This window comes from Protomyctophum parallelum (genome assembly GCF_964188405.1).
Source record: "Protomyctophum parallelum genome assembly, chromosome: 15".
Taxonomy (NCBI): Eukaryota; Metazoa; Chordata; class Actinopteri; order Myctophiformes; family Myctophidae; genus Protomyctophum; species Protomyctophum parallelum.
Genome location: NC_139710.1, coordinates 11,449,772 through 11,468,670, shown reverse-complemented (window position 1 = coordinate 11,468,670; position 18,899 = coordinate 11,449,772). Strand labels below are relative to the sequence as shown.

The following is an 18,899-nucleotide window of genomic DNA, read 5'->3' as shown; positions in this document are numbered from 1 at the left end:
TCTACATGGAACTGGATAAAAGACTCCTTGTGTTTGTTGTCTTCCATCACACATTCTGGTAACATGCTCTTCTTCCCAGATCCCGTCCTCAGCAGTGGAGATGCCGGGCTCAGCAGATGTGTCTGGTTTGAATGTCCAGTTTGGAGCTCTTGACTTTGGCTCTGAAGCCAGCACTGGATCTGTGGATATGGGCCAGGCAGAGCCAGCCAGGGAACCGGCTCCTGTTCCTGCGCCAGTGGCCACACCGCAGTCTCAGAGCAACTTGTACTCCAAGATTGGACCTGTCAGGTGGGCAGGAGTGGTGTGTTTTTATTACATGAGAGGGGGTATAAGAGGTTGTGTGTTGTATTTTACCCAAGCAACATTTCTCAGCCATAATTTCAATATAAAACCTTTTGTTCATTGTTACTTTTCTTCCATTTTGGTCTACTCTATCCAGTGAAGCCATGAGCGGCTTGCCCACCCTGCCCCCAGCAGTGTCAGACCCTAGCTTCCCTTCCCCATCCCTGGGTCTGCCCAGTGCAGCACCTCCACCTTCCTCCTCTGCAGTCCCTTCGTTGGCCAGCCGGGTGGAGAGCAGTGGCCCTAGGACCCTCCCTCCCCACCTGGGTTTCTCCCAGAACAAGGATGTTCCCTCAGCTGCTGGACCACTCACGGTGAGAATCTCCTGTCGCGGTATAAGATAAACAAGAGGGAGTCTAATAACGATGTGTCTAGGGTTGGGATTCGTTAGGATTTTAACGGTTCCGGATCCTTCCCGGATCCCTCTTGACGGTTCCGGTTCCTAACGGTTCCCTTAACGGATCCTAATATTTTCCCCTTTTTTCTGACATAGATTATGCTTATATTATAACTAACCTAACCAAGTACATAATAAACACAAATTAATTAATTCAATTATTGAAAATGCACTTTACAATTATGAGGTGGCACTATTATTTAAACTTCACCACCAGCAGCAGCTAGCCACCACAACAATATCATTGTTGCAATTTGTACTGTATATTGCAATTTGTACTGTATATTAAATATACAGTACACAATAATGATATTGTTGTAGTGACAAATGTTGTCTTTAATGTTCAAATTAATTTAATATGAAGGACCCCTTACCCTAATGGAAACAAGCCATAGTGCTTTCTTGGATTATAAAATCCTCAAGCAGACCTTGTATTGAACTGTAGGCTACGTTCCTGTGCTTTTTTCTGCAAATTGTTTATAAAGTAATCAATCTATGGAGGTATATGCACCTGAACGCTGGGCTCTCAACAGCCACGCGATTAATTTAGAGCCAATTTAAAAGCAGTTGAGTTGCTTATAAGTTGTAAAAACGTGATTCATAAAATACAGTTGTACAATACGCCTAATGAAAAGCTCTGTAGACGTTAGTAGTTTTTATTTTCCATTACGTTACTAGCCTGGGGAAAGTAAACCAGCCTTGCATCAGATCGTCGTCCGCCGGCTGTGGTGGAATTGCGGGGAGAGCGGGCACGGCTTTCCGCATGGCTCACAAACGCGATGTGTAGGCATATTGATTTTGAGATGTTTCCTCAATGTGGACGTGTTACAAGTTGCAACAACCTTTGCTGGCAACTATCGCATTTATTGCACTTTGCGTGCTCAGCCTCAGTCATTTCCCTCTCTGTTAACCACACTTTGGCGACATACTGTCCCACTCGCTCCACAGCGGTCGCTGAATGCACAGAACAGTGGGCGTATCCTCCCCGACCCCACTCACTCATGTAGGTGGGGTGACGTCACCCCAGGCTCTGCTTGCATGCATGCACAGACACAGCGGAGCTAAATGACAACTGATGAGATCCGTTTGGGGAACCGTTAATAAAAAAACGATGGAACCGGCTCCCGATCCGCAATATCGGAACCGGGTCTGAAATTGACCCGGTTCCGAATCCCAACCCTACATGTGTCCTCACTGTCCAATCTTTAGCTCGCCATAGCGGGTAGTAAGGTACTGAACTCAATAGTTTATCTTCATCTTAGGTGTGATGGTGAATGAAGCCGCACAAATCGCAATGCGGTGTTCCCAATTCCCATTGCGAGCAAATCATTAAAGGAGAACTTAAACCATTTTATGCCATATCTTCATATAATTGGTCCTCACTAATGCTCATAAAACGGAACAATTTTCATCTACTCACTGCATTTCGGGTCCTTTATCCTTTATATAACTTAATGATATATGGAGGCCAGTGAGAAATAACAGCGTTCAAGTGAAGTGGCGTACACATAAACGACATGCGCATCAATGCCGAAAGCGGCGCAAAAACATGCGAGTGTGGTACTCCAATGTTGGCAGGTCTGGAAATGGTAGCATCTTATGATGACCATTACTGATGACCAGTTATATGAAAATGGCTTGAAATGGGTGGAGTACTCTTTCACTTCAGTGCCGCTTTCTTGGTGTGTATGACTATGTCTAGATACACGTAGGGTGTTAATATTTCACATCATGCTGTTTGACCTTTTCTCCATTAACGAACACTTTGATGGTTATAATTAAAGCAAACCCTTATTGAAGTTTAGTGATTAGTCAATGAGATGAGTTTTCTTCTTACAGAATGGTTACGGTGGTATGAAGACGCAGACCACACAGGAGGGTAAGTACTCGACACCATCTCTCTTTCTGGAGTTGCCATTTAAAGCTAATCTAATTATTGATTGCTAAAAGCATCCGGTGGGAAGTAAAAAGGTTCAGTGCAGGGGAAAATGTTGAGAGGTTGGGTGGGGCCTTTTGCACTGAGCTTTCATCCTTTTATTGTTTTAAAGAAGCTATACATTTTAAAAGTTTTTAATATTTAATATATGTCCCTCAAACATATTTCTAATGGTTTGAGCCTAAATCACCACTCTTGTATAACCCGTCCAAATCATTTCTTTCTGGCCTCTGAAGCAGCTTTAGCTGCAGTACCACAATGTCCTGCCGCGGTGGGGGCGCTGATATGCAAATTATTTAATCGTTGAGTCATTATAATGCTAATGCTAGATCAATCTGGGAACCCATCGGCAAAAAAAAAAAACACCCTCTGGTGTTTGTTAACTTTGAATTTGCCTCTGGGGCCAGGCCTCAATAGAATGTGTATAACAAGGACTGTCTAAAGAGGACGGGACGCGAAGACCGTAAGGGCGCTGCCATGTTGCTCACATGGTGCTCCATGGAAGGAAAGAAACATGCGCAGTTGAGACCAAGGAAGCTGAACGAGGAAGTGTTGGCTGCATATAGCCCATTGCGCATGTTTCTTTCCTTCCATGGAGCACCATGTGAGCAACATGGCGGCGCCCTTACGGTCTTCGCGTCCCGTCCTCTTTAGACAGTCCTTGGTGTATAACAGGAAGTTGGCCCGTTTGGCCTGGCCTCAGCCCTCCACTTCCTGTGGTGTGCCTGTGTTTTAATTCTCACTATCAACAATGTATACACATTCTGAATGGCCTTGCTGACAGATTTGGTAGCTCAGCACAGAATCTGTTCTTGAGAGATTAATGCTAGATAAACCTAGACTTGTTTCCATTCCATGCCAGCTTGGAAAATCAACACTGGCGGACATTGTAAACAAAGTCGAAATGCTAATTTGTAACTAAAGACTGAAGAGTAGTAAGTAAATAAATTGTATTTGTAAAGCACCTTTCAAGACAAAGTCACAAGGTGCTGAACAGAACACAGAACACGCAATCAACAAGTTAAAACCAAACAGGAAAACATGTCACAATAAAGTAAAAAGGCAAAATCTCAAAACATAGGCAGGTAAAATAGAGGCAGAATCACAACACATGGGTATGTAAATATTATTCGGGTAAGAACTACATGGGAAAAATAAATACGGAATAAATGTGTCTTTAGCATTCACTTAAAGCAGTCTACTGACTCTACACTCTACAGTCTACACTGCGAAAGCCCGGTCGCCCTTTGTTTTTAGTTTAGTCCCAGGTATCTTCAGAGGACCTAAGAGGTCTAACATTAGACTTAAGGGGCAGTAGGTCATTATACAGGGGGCGGAATTATACAAAGGACAATAGAGCGACTCAGTCCAGCCCCCTTTCAGAATGACGAGTGGCCCAGGAAATGATTCTTCTCAGTAGGCTTTTCAAAAAGTATTTATTTAAAGACTTACGCCACGGACAAAGCTCTCTGATCGTGACAAATCATGACAATAAACACAATGTTTTATAAGAAGAAAAACAAAACAAATAGTGTTGTATCCTGCCTTTATTTTCTTCTTTCTAATTATTTGATCGGCCCAAAATATTGTTTATGATTTGTTACGATCCGAGTTGGATTTGTCCACGGCGTAACTGTCTACACCGATATCACGGGTACCACCAAATCAGTTGAGCTGTTCCTGAGAGCAATTTCCATAAATGAGCGCAAAAAACGGCAACATTTTCATTTTTTGAAAAGTTGAGTTTCATGTTGTAGGACCTTTAATATTCCAGATGTTTAATTCACTGTTTGGATATTTATTTATGAAAGTACCTAAATTGGTACAAAGGACAATTAAGAAAAAAATAAACCTGTTTCTTCCTCCATCAGTCCCATCATCAGCATCTCGAACGGTGAAGGCAGAGTCTCCTGTCATGACAAGTGAAAGTGGTCCTGCCCACCATATACCCTCTCCTGCAGCCACACCTTCCCACTCAACGCCTCTCCCCTCCCTCAACAGGTAAGCTGGTCCACAGACCCCTCATCACTACTTTATTGCCCTTTTCATTTGATCATATCCCCTCTCATATCGTTATGATTTGGAGATCCACACATCTTAACCACTTTGTATGTCAAACACATGAACCCCTAGCATCCTATTAAAGCATATGTTGATGAATGATATTTAGGTTGAAACTGCTATCTATGGGTTAGGGTTATCTATTGACTTGACATTGCTGCTTGAGCAAATGAAAACCAAAAAAATAATGGCACACTTTTTTTTTCTAGTCATGTGGCCGGCACACACTCATCTGGAGCTGCTCTCATTACAAGCACCTCTCTCACGGTAAGCGAACACACAGGTTTTCTTTATTACGCCAATGCTAATCTGTGAGGACCATGAATGTTCTAAGTAAATTATGTCAATATAGCTCTATTAACACTAGTGATGGAGTCCGAAAATCGGGTCCATTACAAACCCGGTTTGGCATTTATCGAGACCCGAGTATCAATAAGCGTTTGGCTTGTCGAGCCCCTTATCGGGTATAGCCGCAGTGGCTGACGTCATGGGCAGCTCGCTATAAAGGGGGCTGCGTGGTTCGTCATCGTTTGCCGTGGTGGAACGGGTGAAAGGTTTGGTAACATTAAAAAAATAATCAACTCTCTCTCGCTCTCGTTCTCGCTCTCTGTGTGTCTGTATGGCACAACAGCGCCCCTACTGGTACTCATTATACTGGTGCTCATTAACCAACACATAGGTGTACACGGACATTGCTGGTTGTAGGAGTGGTTGCACCACTCAAAGATATGCATATTTTGTGTGACTGTGTATACACCTTAGAACTGTTTTTGTATTGGCATACAAACTCTCACAACTGGCCAATAAAAATAAGGTTCTGTTCTTTCCACAAAATAATAGCAAATGCTCGATAGTGGGCTCGATAAGGACCCGGCTCGATAAGGTGATCGTTATCAATAAGAATTAACGAGCTCCATCCACAATTAACACACAGTTAATAGCTAGTCATTTGAATGTCTCTTTGTAGAGGGCTTATATTTTAGAGAGGGAACTTTTTTGGAAAGCTTAACTATTTCTTGTTTTTTCCCTCCCTGCTTTTGCGCTTTTCTTCCCAACAATCCCCTCTATTGTTTTTAACCTCACAGATAGCCGGTGAGGAAAGCAGCAGCCTCCATGCCTTCACTTCATCAGGCCAGACTGTCAACCCTAGTCATTTAGCCCCTCTGGCTGTCAGTAACTCCACCAGCAATGGGATGCACCCTGGCGGAGCCCCTGGTCTAACTGCCAACGGCATGAATGCTGCAAACAATATAATCTCTGCAGCCGGCAGCCGCACGGCGCCCCTTCTCAACACCACCTCTGGTAGGTGTGTGTGTGTGTGTGTGTGTGTGTGTGTGTGTAAAGTGAGCAGATTTGTTGCCATTAAAGGTCTCAGACTTTCTTTATTGAGTGGTGCAACCACTCCTATTGGTGTGTGTAGTGCCGTGCATGAACGCGGTATCGCATGTGTGGTGCATGTGTGCGTGCACCTGTGTGCATAAATAAACGCGGTATGTGTGCGCGTGCGTGCACGCACGTGTGTGTGTAGTAACGTTGGCACACATTAATGCTGCGCACGTACCGCGGTACGTGTGTGTGTGAGACTGGATACAGAGAAGAAACTGGAACGATAGAGAAGAAACTGGAATGATACAGAGAAGCAACAATGCTGCGTCGTATCTGTGTGTAGTGCCTAGCACGTAGCAACACAATGCTGCGTCGTAGCAACACGCATCAATGCTGTGTGCGTGCATGAACGCGGTGCGTGTGTGTGTGTGCATGACCGCGGTATGTGTGCGCGTGCGTGCACGCACGCGTGTGTGTGTGCGTGCGACTGGGTCAGTGTGTTCTAACCAGGAGTTTAGTTAGTAATGTTAGGCTGCACTGGGATCAGTTGGTTAAACTATAGTGGACATTGAGTTGTCTTGTACTGCCCTGGGATCAGTTCGTGCAGCCTGCGGTGTGCGTGCATGAACGCGGCGCATGTGCGTGTGTGTGTGTGTGGCTGGATTCTTGTATTCCTTACAATTGTGTTTTTCATCCAAAGTATGAAAAAATGCAATGTGAAATATGTCCTGTAAGTAGACTTAGCAATAAAGGCTAATTTTACAATTCCCTTTAGAAATCGGTAGTTCTCAAAGTAGTTCGTAATTTCCAAGCACTTCAAGATATTTAAAAAAAGAGTCTACAGTACAGTAACTATAACAATAAATGTGTAGTTGCACCACTCAGTTCACACGGGTGTGTTTTTTTGTTTTTTTACATTCTTTCAATTATCACATGATGCACCAAAGCTGTGATATTAGGCTGAGTTGGTGTTGCCCAGGATCAAACCCAGAACGTTGTGGTCCGAATAACAATGTTCTCACTATATGGATTGTCAGGATAATAACATTTTATTCATTCATTCAGTCCAGGATTGTGGGTTAAACTAATATTTTTTGCCAATTAAATGTACCCATTGTATTTTTCTCCCCGTCTGTTCCCAAGGTAAAGCTCCCCCTAACTTGGCACAAGGTGTTCCCCCTTTGCTGGCCAACCAGTACATTATGGGCCCTGGTGGCCTGCTCCCTGCCTACCCAGTAAGTATTCATCACTTCACTGTTTTCCTGATGAATGCCAAAACATTGTCGCAATCAAAATAAAATGGATAAATATCTGATTACTGTACCATCATATCAATTTACTACAGATTATGTGAGCCAGCTGTAGTATTTGTCTGTCTGCCTGAAACAGTCTGCAGGCTCCAGTTAAAGTTCAGCTTATGCTCTTCACATGGTGAATGTGGGCTGTCTGGTTGCTGATTTCTCCAGGAGATGTTTTACAATTTTAATGCTGTCATTTGTAACTTTTTACCCCATCCCCAAAGAATATCTATTGTTTGAATTCACAGCAGATCTATGGATATGAGGATCTGCAGATGCTGCAGTCCCGTCTCCCTATGGTGAGTAATACTGACTATTTCTCACTTTCTTTTTTTCTAATATATGGAATTGTATTGCTTATAGAACACGGATGTGATAATTCGAAGTGGGTTTCATGACGCTGGTATCGTGCAGAAACTAGGGATGCAGTTTTTCCCCTAGGAGGAAATAGGAGGTGGTGAAAACGAATTTTGTGCACTCTTTTTTTTCTGATGGATAGATGCAGCTAACCTGACTCCACCAGATTACATAAGCTTGCTTCACACTCATTTCACAAACTACTTCCATCTGGTATCTCTGAAACCCAATCGCTGAAGAAGGCGGGTCCTTTTTTTTTTTTTAAGCTACTTGGCAGGTAATTGGCAGATCCCACCCGTAGCTGCCGCTGATTGATCCGAACTACGGCTGGTTCAGTTCATCGCTAATGCAGGAGAGGATCCAGATGGAGGCTGTGTTGCGAACTTGTGAATTAATACCGCCCCATCTGGTGGAGTCAGGTTAAGATGCAGCAGTCTATTGAGTGAAGTCACAGGACTGATCAGTGTTGGTTTGCTTCATTGTTGATATGAACTACCCATAGCTGAATATAGGAGTGGCTAGCGCCCCTCAAAAACAAGCAATTAGTATAGATCTTCGTCTTACACAAACATAAATTCCCATTGACAATGAATGGATAATGATTTTCACTTCACATGGGTGTGATAATAAAGTTTTAACTGCCGAATATGTGATATCACGTATTTCAAATTACACCCAGATGCATTTTGCATAGAAATCACACAATTCTAGGTCTCAGTACGCACATACGAAATGCACAACGGAACCTACACAATTTTCGCAGTTCCAGAGTGACTGCTGCAGCTTTTATGGATCCCACCCCAGTTCTAGGAATGCCCCGCTGTGATTGGCTGGCTGGAAAAGCCAATTGAAGCGACATTTTTGCATGGTGTCCTGACAGCTAATCAGCGTTGATGTTTTCGGTGGAACTTGTGCTGAAACATTTTTGAGGAATAGGAACACATTTTGCTCCTTATAAATGCAGGTCAATTTGTTTCCACTGCCAAAGTTAAATTACCTACGTGTCTTATCTACAGCCAGTGTGCAGACTTTTATTTTATCAACGCTGTTGTCCTGCATGGCCAAAATGACGCGATTGGAACAACTGGAAACAATCTACAGGTGCTTTGCCCGTGTAGATGAGGTGTAAACTTAATGCGTTCAAAGAGTGAGCGTTCTGACGGCGATAATGTGCAGAAAACTGGCCTGATAATGGAGTGTTGGTCATTGCCTGCGACCTAGCCTAAATATCTAAATGACCAATAAATAATAGTGTGTAAATCTCTCAACCAATACAAGTGTTTGGTGGCCACGAAAGCTAGCTCAAATAGAGACTCTGCGAGCAAATATAGGAGTTGTGGATCCAAAATATTAAAGAAAATCTCTGAATGAGTATGTACAGTCTGTGAATTAATTATTTATCGTCTGTGTGAAATGAATACAGTATGGTCTGTCAACAATGAGTAGTAGCCTATGAATGATTATACAGTCTTCTAGGCTATCTATACACTGAATATTAATTAATGACTGTAAAGAAACCGCAATTGAATACTTTTATTTGTCCATTTAATGTGTATCGTGTATTTGTTCCTGTGTAATGCTCAGGGATAACCAGAAAATTGTGCTTAAGTAATAATGTGCATCGCTGCAAGATCTTTAAATGGGTCCGACTCCCGTCTCCCCTGTCTGACTCCTGTCTCAAGTGTGTACCAGGATATGAAGTGTAAAGCGTAAAATATTGCTTTGTTTTATAAAGAGTAAAGACATTTATAAAAACATAAATTAAAAAAAATATAATAATTTACAGACAAATCCAACAGCTGCGCTGATTATTTCAGCAGTGGCAGCGCGCTGCGGTTGCTCTCATGTTCAGCCCTGCTGCTACACCCTCCCAGGGTGCACATCATTTTCAGATGTTACCCTACCAGGCTCTGTATTATCAAACCGAACCTTCAGAAAGAACAAATCAACAAGGATTACTTTCCTGATCCTTGCTACTATCACAAGAGCATTACTATACAATGCTCTGTACCCTGCACATTTGTGTAGATAGAGTGAGTGCATGTTCAGAGCTGCATCCAACATCCTGGATGTAGCACTGGAACAGACTCTCATCCAAAAACACACAGATGCTCTACTTTATTAAAATGAATGTTAAACAAACTGCTTACAACTTGGTATGGTTGAAGTGATAATGTTACATGATCTTGAGCTTGATTCACATCCTGAATTACAGCCCTACTAATTGTTAATCCATTAAATAATAGCGCCCAGCGATTTATAGCAGTGGAGCACATTTTGCGACGGACCGGATGTTATCCCGGATGTAGCTGAAGTAGCTTGATGTAGCCAAATTACTCCTGAGGCGATCGACAACAACGGGAGGAATGATTAATTCTAATGCGACTAGCGGCGGGACAGCGGTGGGCCGTCTAAAACATAATATTTTCTTAGAATTGGACAGAATGATTTAGATCAAGAGTTATTAACGTTTTAAGATTTTCGATCTCGTCGGCTAAAATGGTTAAGTTTGTCATTCCCCAGGGTGGCCATAGCTGAATGGGTAGAAATGCCGCATGGGAAACGGAAGGTCACAGGTTCAATGCCCAATCTACAGTATGCGTTCCAGTGTCTATGAGCAAAACACATAACTGCTCCCCCCGGGTGGTCAACAATATGACCACAAATATGCAGCCATCAGCTGGGTGAAGCTGAAACTGTATTTCCCCACAGTATTAATAATGGGCAATGACCTGTCTTAATCCTTTGTGTAATTATCTGTTTTTCTTATCTGTTTTTCTCTGTCTATAGGACTACTATGGTCTCACATTCCCTGGTACTACGGCTACCATGCCTGGTAGAGATGGCCTAGCCAACAATCCCTACTCTGGTAACATGTCTTTTATGAATTGCTTTGTTATGATGCAATACTTAAAATCCTACATCCGTGTTCTTTAAAAAGGAAAAAAAACATCTAACATTGTAGAAAGACATCCATTTCCTATTATAGTGATAAATTCTATTGAACAACTTTCGTCTCTAGGCGAGGCGACCAAGTTTGGCAGGGGGGACTCTTCCTCTCCAGCTCCCCCCAGCAACCTGTCTACAGGCGGGGTGCAGTCACAACCCCAGCAGGCACCCCAGGCAGGGGTCCAGGGGCAGGGCCAGGGACAGAACCAGGGTCAGCAGGCTCAGAACCAGGCCTTCCTCAATCCCCCTCTCCCCCCGGGTTATGGATACACTGGTAAGGAACAGAACCAGGCCTTCCTCAATCCCCCTCTCCCCCCGGGTTATGGATACACTGGTAAGGAAAAGCAAGCTTGGCTACGTTGAAAATGAGGGCCTGCCCTCAACTGTATTTCCGAGTATAAATAAAGGTGGTGATGATGAAGCTTGAATATTATGAAGATGTGGGTAAATGTCCTTTTCAGGAATACTGATAATGTACCTCTAATGCAGATTCCAGACTTAACTCAGTAATGCCTGATACAATTACAAAGACTGTGGGATAATCGCTGGGATAATCCATTCCATAGTTATTGGCAAAACCACCAGAAAGCAGATAAAATATTTTTATAAAACTTAACATTATCCTAAACCAGCTGAAAAATGTGATCACGTGATTTCTGGGTGTACACGTCTTCGTTGATCGTTCACAGGCTGTGGTAGAGTGCCCTCTGTCGTTAACCACCATGACGAGATTCATTGGCAATGTGAGGCTCGTGAGCCTTGAATAAATATGGCGACTTGGCGAGAAATCTCGCCATTGGCATGCAATCAGTTAGCCCGGTCGATGCCAAATTTTGCACAAACCCTGGATGCAATCGATGAACCTCTGCCTGAAGATTTCCAGAGCGGCCTGTTATAGCGCCACCAGGAGGCTGACTTTTGAAAAACACATTTGTTTTATATTACTCCAGAATTTGTCCAAAAATCCCGCAAATCGTTACACACTATCTCTATAGTCATGTGTTCAAGATGGATCTGTCCGATATTTTATATTCCATACTAATTGGCTTTCAAAGTTTGCATGAACGCAGCGTGTAATTCACGTGAAATCTTTCAGACTTTCTTACTAGGCTGAGGAATATATCCCACCCTTTTCACATTGGCCTGTTATAGTGCCACCAACAGGTGGATTTTTGCAAAACACATTTTTGGAACAAAATGCCTCAAATCAATGGTGTAAGAACAAATGGCACCCTTTTCACATTGGCCTATTATAGCGCCACCAGGAGGCCACAACCTGACCTGTCCTGGTGGAAACCTGTGCCCCGAGGGGCACATTTTCTAGTTTTAAGTGTTTTCATTGTCCTTTGTCCTTCATCAATCCTTCAGGTCTGCCATACTATGCTGGCATGCCTGGTGTGCCCTCAGCTTTCCAGTATGGTCCCACTGTCTTCGTGCCTCCCACATCGGCCAAGCAGCCTGCCATGGGCATGGCCAACCCTTCCAACCAGTACCACCAACAGCATCAGCCCAGCTACGGACAGCACGCCTATGGCGCAGGTACTTGGAAGGGAAGCACAGGATAGGAGAAATTAACTGTCTGTATGATAGCTGGGGTCAATTTACTTGAGCTTCAGTTAATTTTATACAGTAATTTCCCTCTAAATTTAATAATGGCTATGTGGTTGTCTGAAGTGCCAATGAACTCTTCTGACATGAATCATTAATTCTACTCACATTTTGTATTTGAGTTTACTCCTGTGTGTGTATGAACGTTCATGTTGGAGTAATAACCATTGAGATGTATCTTGTGATAGTATACCACAAATAAATGATTAGGCTTGTTGGGAACAAAGCCTACTGCTTGGTATAGATCTTAGATTTGTTTATACACTAAATACGTAAAAATCATTTGCATCACACTAGTGCAATATTTAGCGTTAAGAATTAAGCGTTACAGAAATAACGTGTTTCCTGTCTGTGTAATCTGAGACAAAAACGACTTTCCGCCTTGTAGACAGGTATGGCAAGTGCTGCATGTGTGTGTGTGTATTATGGTCCGAGGGTGTTTTTGCTTGTGCTGCATGCATAGCTCAAACCCCCCTGCTGGAGTTGGTCACGGCTCAGTATGAACACAGGCTGCCACTTGAGTCAGGTTACTTTACTGCTTCTCTCTCCCCTGCTCCTTCTGCTCTCTCCTCTCCTCATCATTTTCCTACTTTCTTCATCTCGAACCCCCACCCCCAATTTCCCATTCTTTTCTCCTGCTCTCTTTCCATCCTCCTTCGTCCATCTGTTCTTCTCTGCTCATCCTCTCTCAGCCTTTGATGACCTGTCTCAAGCCCACGGTGGGGAGTACAATAAGGGAGGGTACGGAGGCTCTGCCCAGTCACAGGCCAAGTCAGCCGGCAGCGGCCCAGGGAAAGGTACACACACAAACGCATGCACCCACTCCAAGTTAGTTGGCTGTGTGGCCCGGGGTATGGTAAACGACACACTCGTATAAAGTCAGTGGGCAGGGACCCGGGGAAATACAGACGTATGCCCGAATTCATGGGTAATGAAGCGGTCAACATAATCTGCGGCAAGGTGTGTATACTACATGCATGCGCATGAATGCACTTGCAAATGCACTTTGAAACACGCACAGAGTTGAAAGCAAACCGAAAAAAGACTAATTTGCGCAGTCTTGGTTGAAAGCTTATTCTCTATTGGCTGCCTCTCCCCTACTAACGAGAACAAGTGCTCAGCCACTGTTACAAATGCTGGTGTTAACCTGATGCATTTTCCCCCCACCCCTCTCTGGTTTTCCTCTTCCTTCCCATCTCATTTCCTCTTCATCTCAATCCATTTGCTTTCCTGTCCTCTTCTCTCCCATTCCCTCACCACATCTTCTTGGATTTCTTTTCCATTCCTTGTCTGTCAGCCCCAGGACTGTCAGGGTCAGGCAACAGTGGAGGCGTACCTGACATGGGAGGCTCCATCTATAGCAAGACCCAGGTATGTCTTGTGCTTTTACATAAAGCAATGCTTTATCTGATAATTTCATTTCCTAAGTAATGCTCTAGAGTCTCATTACAAAGAATAAACCGTCTAGACGGTTTATTCTTTGAAACAGCAAGTTTAGAGTCTAGAGTGAATTAGCTTAATTTCATAGTTGTCAGGGTTCCCGCAGGTCCTTAAAAAGTCTTAAATAAAGAAATCGTGAATTTAAGGTCTTAATTTGTCTTAAATTTGACCAAATCTGACCGTAGGTATTACATTTGAAGATAAGGTTTTTAAGGCTCATGGGAAAATTAAAGCCACGAACATTCTGTGCATAATAATTTGATTAGTTTAAAAAAGTAGACATTGAGAGACCGCTATTAATACAATAGCGCTATTAATACAAGTCAAGAAGCCGCAGTGAGCAAGCATTGGAAGGATGGGTAAAAACGTGATCAGGATCGGATCGGACTTCTGCGAAAATGACCAATCAAACGCTCCGATCCAAGCACTCCATTCCAGAATTCCGCTTCAGTACTTCCATCCAGTATGCAGCAGTAACGTGTGTTGTGTTGTGCTACTAGCATGCTATGCTAGCTGGCAGGAGCACAGAGCTCATTCAAGCAGCAATGTTGGCGCTATTAGAGTATTATATGTTAGAAAACGAGAGCAAAAAATAACAGCTCCATTCCTGACCCGGGCAGCAACAACAGCAAAGTTCCTCCTCCGAACGATATGCTGTTTAGCCTCGGTCAGCGTCAATTATTATCTGAAGGAACAGTCTGAACAGGCTTCTTAAAGAATCTCCCCAAATGTTTTGGTTGACGAGGATAGTTAGTTCAGCACTAATTCACACTACATACCATTGGTAATTTGGCTGCTAAAGTGCTACAACAAATGCTAAATGATAGATGGGAACCAAATGGACCTGTAACTCGGTGTACAAATGGACCTGTCAATTTGGTTTCATTTGTACACTCTCAGACTCTCATAAATAAAATGAGATAGAAATGGCTTTAAATGGGGGTCAGTAGCCTAATGCATGTCAAACTGGGCGTCCTTGAAATTAAAATGAGGAAAATCACTGCTAGAATTGATGTGTATAGCCTACCTATGCTACTGAGAAATGTATAACAACAAAAAACATCATTTTTCGACAGCGGTCGAGATCATGGATTTCATTACGTTACTCCAAAAATAAAAAATACATTTTACCAAGACTCAAGTTGGTAAAATAAGTGGGACAGTTATTCTCATAACATACTGTTGTGGAACTTGTTTCTTGACTATTATTCTGGGGAGGTTATGTTCTCTGTTTGAGTAATATCACTTGATCAATCCTGATTTTAACATTCCAGACTAGAAAAAGATCAAAAAGTGTGCTACCTGCCAGATATCACACAGCATAGAGAGACTTAAATATGTGCTGAATCTGATCATTTTCTGTATCAAATTGGTTTTGATGATGGCTGATTGGTATCGGATCTGGATTAGGTTTAGATGTGCTGTCCCACCTGGAAGTGGGGTGTTATTATGCTAATTTATGCACAACTCAAGCCGTTGAGTACAGAAACGTACAGAAAATACACTGTAAAACATGGCGATGAATACAGAGCTAAAACAGTGTGTAAATCCTGCATGATATTAAATAGTGAACGGAAATGGAATTCACTACAATGTGTTCTATAAACATTATTGATGACTTAATGGCTGGTTTTTGATATTATGTTAAGTTTAATTGATATTTCTATAGTGTCTCTACCAGGCGATTAAACACTGTGGTGGTAACACAATGTTTTGTAACATGGAGAGGAAAACAGATCTCAGATATCGGTGGTGCTTGCTTGTGCAACTTGACGCATGCAATAAAGAGATGGATAATCTGACTGATTATAAACCACCCCAGCATAAACCAAAACAAGCTCACAATGCGTCGCAGTGCACTGTGAGCTCATAGCCCTAGCCTGAAGTGTTTTAGTGTTCTCCTTCTGCAGCCCTTATGCCTACACACATTTTCAGATTACAAATATACAAGTGCTCACCCCAGGGCCAGGGATGTTACAAATCACTTCACTCCATCTTTAACATTTCTGTGAGGGCTGATCCTTCTGATTTTAACTCTCCTTAAAGTTCACCATCCTTTGCACATTTATACATTTGATATAGTGGACTTCTAGTTAACATTTAAACTGTCATCTTGTTTTTCTGCTGTTCGATTCCCAGTCATTCGACAAACAAGGCTTTCACACAGGAACACCCCCGCCCTTTAGCCTGCCTTCAGCCCTGGGGGGAACAGGCCCCCTGAACCCTGGTGGTGCCCCTGGCTATGCTCCAGCCCCCTTCCTCCACATCCTGCCCCACCAGCAGCCGCACTCCCAGCTGCTGCACCACCATCTTGCACAGGACGGACAGGTATGGCCAAAGCTCTCAAAGTTGGGGAATTGCATCACAAAAATGTTTGAGCTTAAAAACAAACCTTGAGCAAACAAATACCCTGAATCTGTGTTATTTTGGAGGCTCTTGTATATACAGTAGTAGTGCATGATCATCCAAATGCATTTTGTGTGATCAATAGAAAATGTTCCAGATTTTGGCTATGACCCAATGTGAATGAATATTAAACATTAAATTGTGTACATCACTCCATTGCCTTAAAGGACAACTTTAGTTTTTTTCAACCAAGGTTCATGTTTTAGGTTGTTATTAGAGAAACTAAAAGGTGAGTGTTCATTTTCTTTCATTTGCTGCTTTCTTTTGTTTTGGGGATTTTAGCAGTTTTTGACAGGGGGGCGGGGGCATTCGAGCATGGGGCTAAATATGTATTTTTTTACAAAATATTATGGCGATTTATTATTTACTATAAAACCCCAAGAAAGTACATCTGGCCACAAAAGATCACAGGATCTATTGAATGTGACAAACTGACATATTGAGCCTATACACACAGTATAAGCCAGGGGTCCTCAACTAGAAATGATGAAGGTCCACAATTTTTTTTTTTAATAAGACCGAGGTCCGGTCCCAGGCGCCGCGTCCATCGGAGAGCGGGGCTCTATGCCCGTTTAGTATGGTCAAGCCAAGCTTATACAAATCAGATCCCCTTCCAACCAACCAATAATGGGGTGCAGAGTGCAGGCCCGGAGTGGAACTCCAAATCAGGCCGGGAGTTATACGCCCTGGCAGGCCACACTGTGCGCGCGTAGCACGCGCCAGAATTTTGGGGGCCCTTGGGGGACATTTTGGGGGCCTTTGCAGCAATTTCACATGAGAAATGTATACCATCTGATGTTATTTATATTATTAACTTAATCCGCAAAGAGGTGGACCGGACCGCGGTCCGCCAGTTGAGTACCCCTGGTATAAGCCTTCCCCCAGTAGGCTACCTTCACATTCAGTAGATCCTGTGATCTTCTGTGGCCAGATGTAATTTCCTGGGGTGTATTAGGACTATAGTAAATAATAAAAAAATAAATCGCCATCAAATTTGGTATTTAGCCCCATGCTCGAATGCCCCCGCCCCCCTGTCAAAAAGAGCTAAAATCCCTAAAACGAAAGAAAGCAGCTAATGAAAGAAAATTAACACTCACCTTTTAGTTTCTCTAATAACAACCTAAAACATGAACCTTGGTTGAAAAAAACTGAAGTTGTCCTTTAAGTGAAATCTAATAAGGGCCCATTTTATTATGCTCGTCACTACAGACCTAGCCTCTTTTCTCCCCACCCACCTAGTTTACTCACTGGGCTTTCTGTGCTTATCCATAGGGTGGTCCTGGTCAGCGCAACCAGTCCAACAGTATGCAGCAGAAGACACAAGGCAGCAAGCCCAACTATAGCTCCCCCTACTGGGCCAATTGAGGAATGCACACTTCACCCACCCTTAAAAAGCTGTCTGAGTGCTGTGTGTGAAGTTAAACAAAAAGAGAACACACACTACCCTAATGATGAACAACCCCAGCCTCCACCTCCCCCACCTCCTTGCCTCCACAAGTCCTCATACTTTTTTTGGGTTCTCCCCCCCCCCCCCCCTTTTCAAAATTGGTTGTACATGTAAGATATTTATGTATGTATTTATATATATACTGTATATGTAATAGTAGAACATAAATGTGGTTGCTGCATTTTATTTTTGAAGGACATTTTTTGTTTACTTTTTTCAAAACTGCAGGAAAATATGTTACATTACAAATGGAAAGAACTTCAATGATGAGAAATTATCCGAAACTCCCCTGGAAGAAACCAGAAAAGAAAGGGAGAGAGCTATAGCACTGACTGCATAAGAGGACATTTCAGATGGGAGGGGGGGGGTTTACAATATTTACTTGTGACTGACCAGGCTTGTCCCGCAGACATCGTTTAATTTTAAAACTGTAGCTGTAGTTCTCCTACCCTGTTCCCCCTCACTCTCCTGTAGCTGTAGTTCTCCTACCCTGTTTCCCTCACTCTCCTGCCCCTTTTCTGTTTTCTGGATGAGCGGAGGGCCTATTTCTCAACCTTGTCCCTGTGTCACCCCCCCTTTCAAAGACACATGTTGACCATTCAAATTTTATATTTTAATTTAATTTTAACCCTCATTTCCCTGGAAATAAAAGTTCTAAGCAGTTGGAAATGTGACTGATGTAAGCCTCTTTGTATTGTATTTTTTAGTATATATATCATCCTATATACAGGTTTAATGTTTGTTTTTAGTTCAATGTTTGTTTTAAAAACTCCATTGACGATGAAGGGAAAATGTACGTCATATTGTCTCTTTATTGTTAATGGCATTTAATGTTTGTTTTACATCACCTAATCAACATGAGTTAGACTTTAATATATTAGCACCCCTCACTTCACGCGGGTGTGATTTTTTGATGGTGTCAAGTCAAGGTTCCCACAAGTTATGCAGAATATAATCTCAAAACATTTAACAAAAATGTAACAGATTATTATTTAGATTATTTGACATAACCTTATCTTCATACAGAAGCCACCACACTGACCACCTGCTACTTATCATGTTATAGAACAGGTCTGATCTTGGGCTGTGTAAAAGCACCACAGACTAGGATTCCCAGTTGAGTTAATGTATTCTGTCCATTAATGGACAAATGGTGCGATAACTGGACTAGTGTTTGGACCATGTATTTACATAAATGAAGATACTCGAGACCCTCATGTTAGTTAGGGGGCAGCAATTAATGAGTCGAGTTGCATCGTTATGAGAACGTTGAACTGGGAAGACTAATGGGTGCATCATTCCCTTGAAGGCAACCAGCATTCCGGCAATATT

The 18,899-nt window shown here is 42.7% G+C and overlaps 1 protein-coding gene across 8 annotated transcripts in view; it reads left to right on the top strand.

Annotated features, from left to right (window-relative positions):
- The window catches only part of LOC310872586 (ubiquitin-associated protein 2-like), a 35,130-nt gene extending 16,889 nt beyond the window's left edge, over positions 1-18,241 (top strand). For 4 of the 8 annotated variants that reach the window (XM_083784581.1, XM_083784583.1, XM_083784579.1 and 1 more), the window contains exons 15-29: positions 80-288; positions 440-656; positions 2,579-2,618; positions 4,547-4,676; positions 4,946-5,003; positions 5,822-6,038; positions 7,206-7,297; positions 7,585-7,659; positions 10,508-10,586; positions 10,740-11,000; positions 12,035-12,205; positions 12,967-13,071; positions 13,572-13,645; positions 15,854-16,042; positions 17,393-18,241. In XM_083784581.1, coding sequence (XP_083640707.1) covers positions 80-288; positions 440-656; positions 2,579-2,618; positions 4,547-4,676; positions 4,946-5,003; positions 5,822-6,038; positions 7,206-7,297; positions 7,585-7,659; positions 10,508-10,586; positions 10,740-11,000; positions 12,035-12,205; positions 12,967-13,071; positions 13,572-13,645; positions 15,854-16,042; positions 17,393-17,485 — 2,010 coding nt within the window. In that variant the 3' untranslated portion in view covers positions 17,486-18,241. The remainder of the gene's footprint in view (positions 1-79; positions 289-439; positions 657-2,578; positions 2,619-4,546; positions 4,677-4,945; positions 5,004-5,821; positions 6,039-7,205; positions 7,298-7,584; positions 7,660-10,507; positions 10,587-10,739; positions 11,001-12,034; positions 12,206-12,966; positions 13,072-13,571; positions 13,646-15,853; positions 16,043-17,392) is intronic. The other 4 variants (XM_083784585.1, XM_083784582.1, XM_083784584.1 and 1 more) reach the window with 4 other exon arrangements.
- The last annotated feature ends 658 nt before the right edge of the window (positions 18,242-18,899 follow it).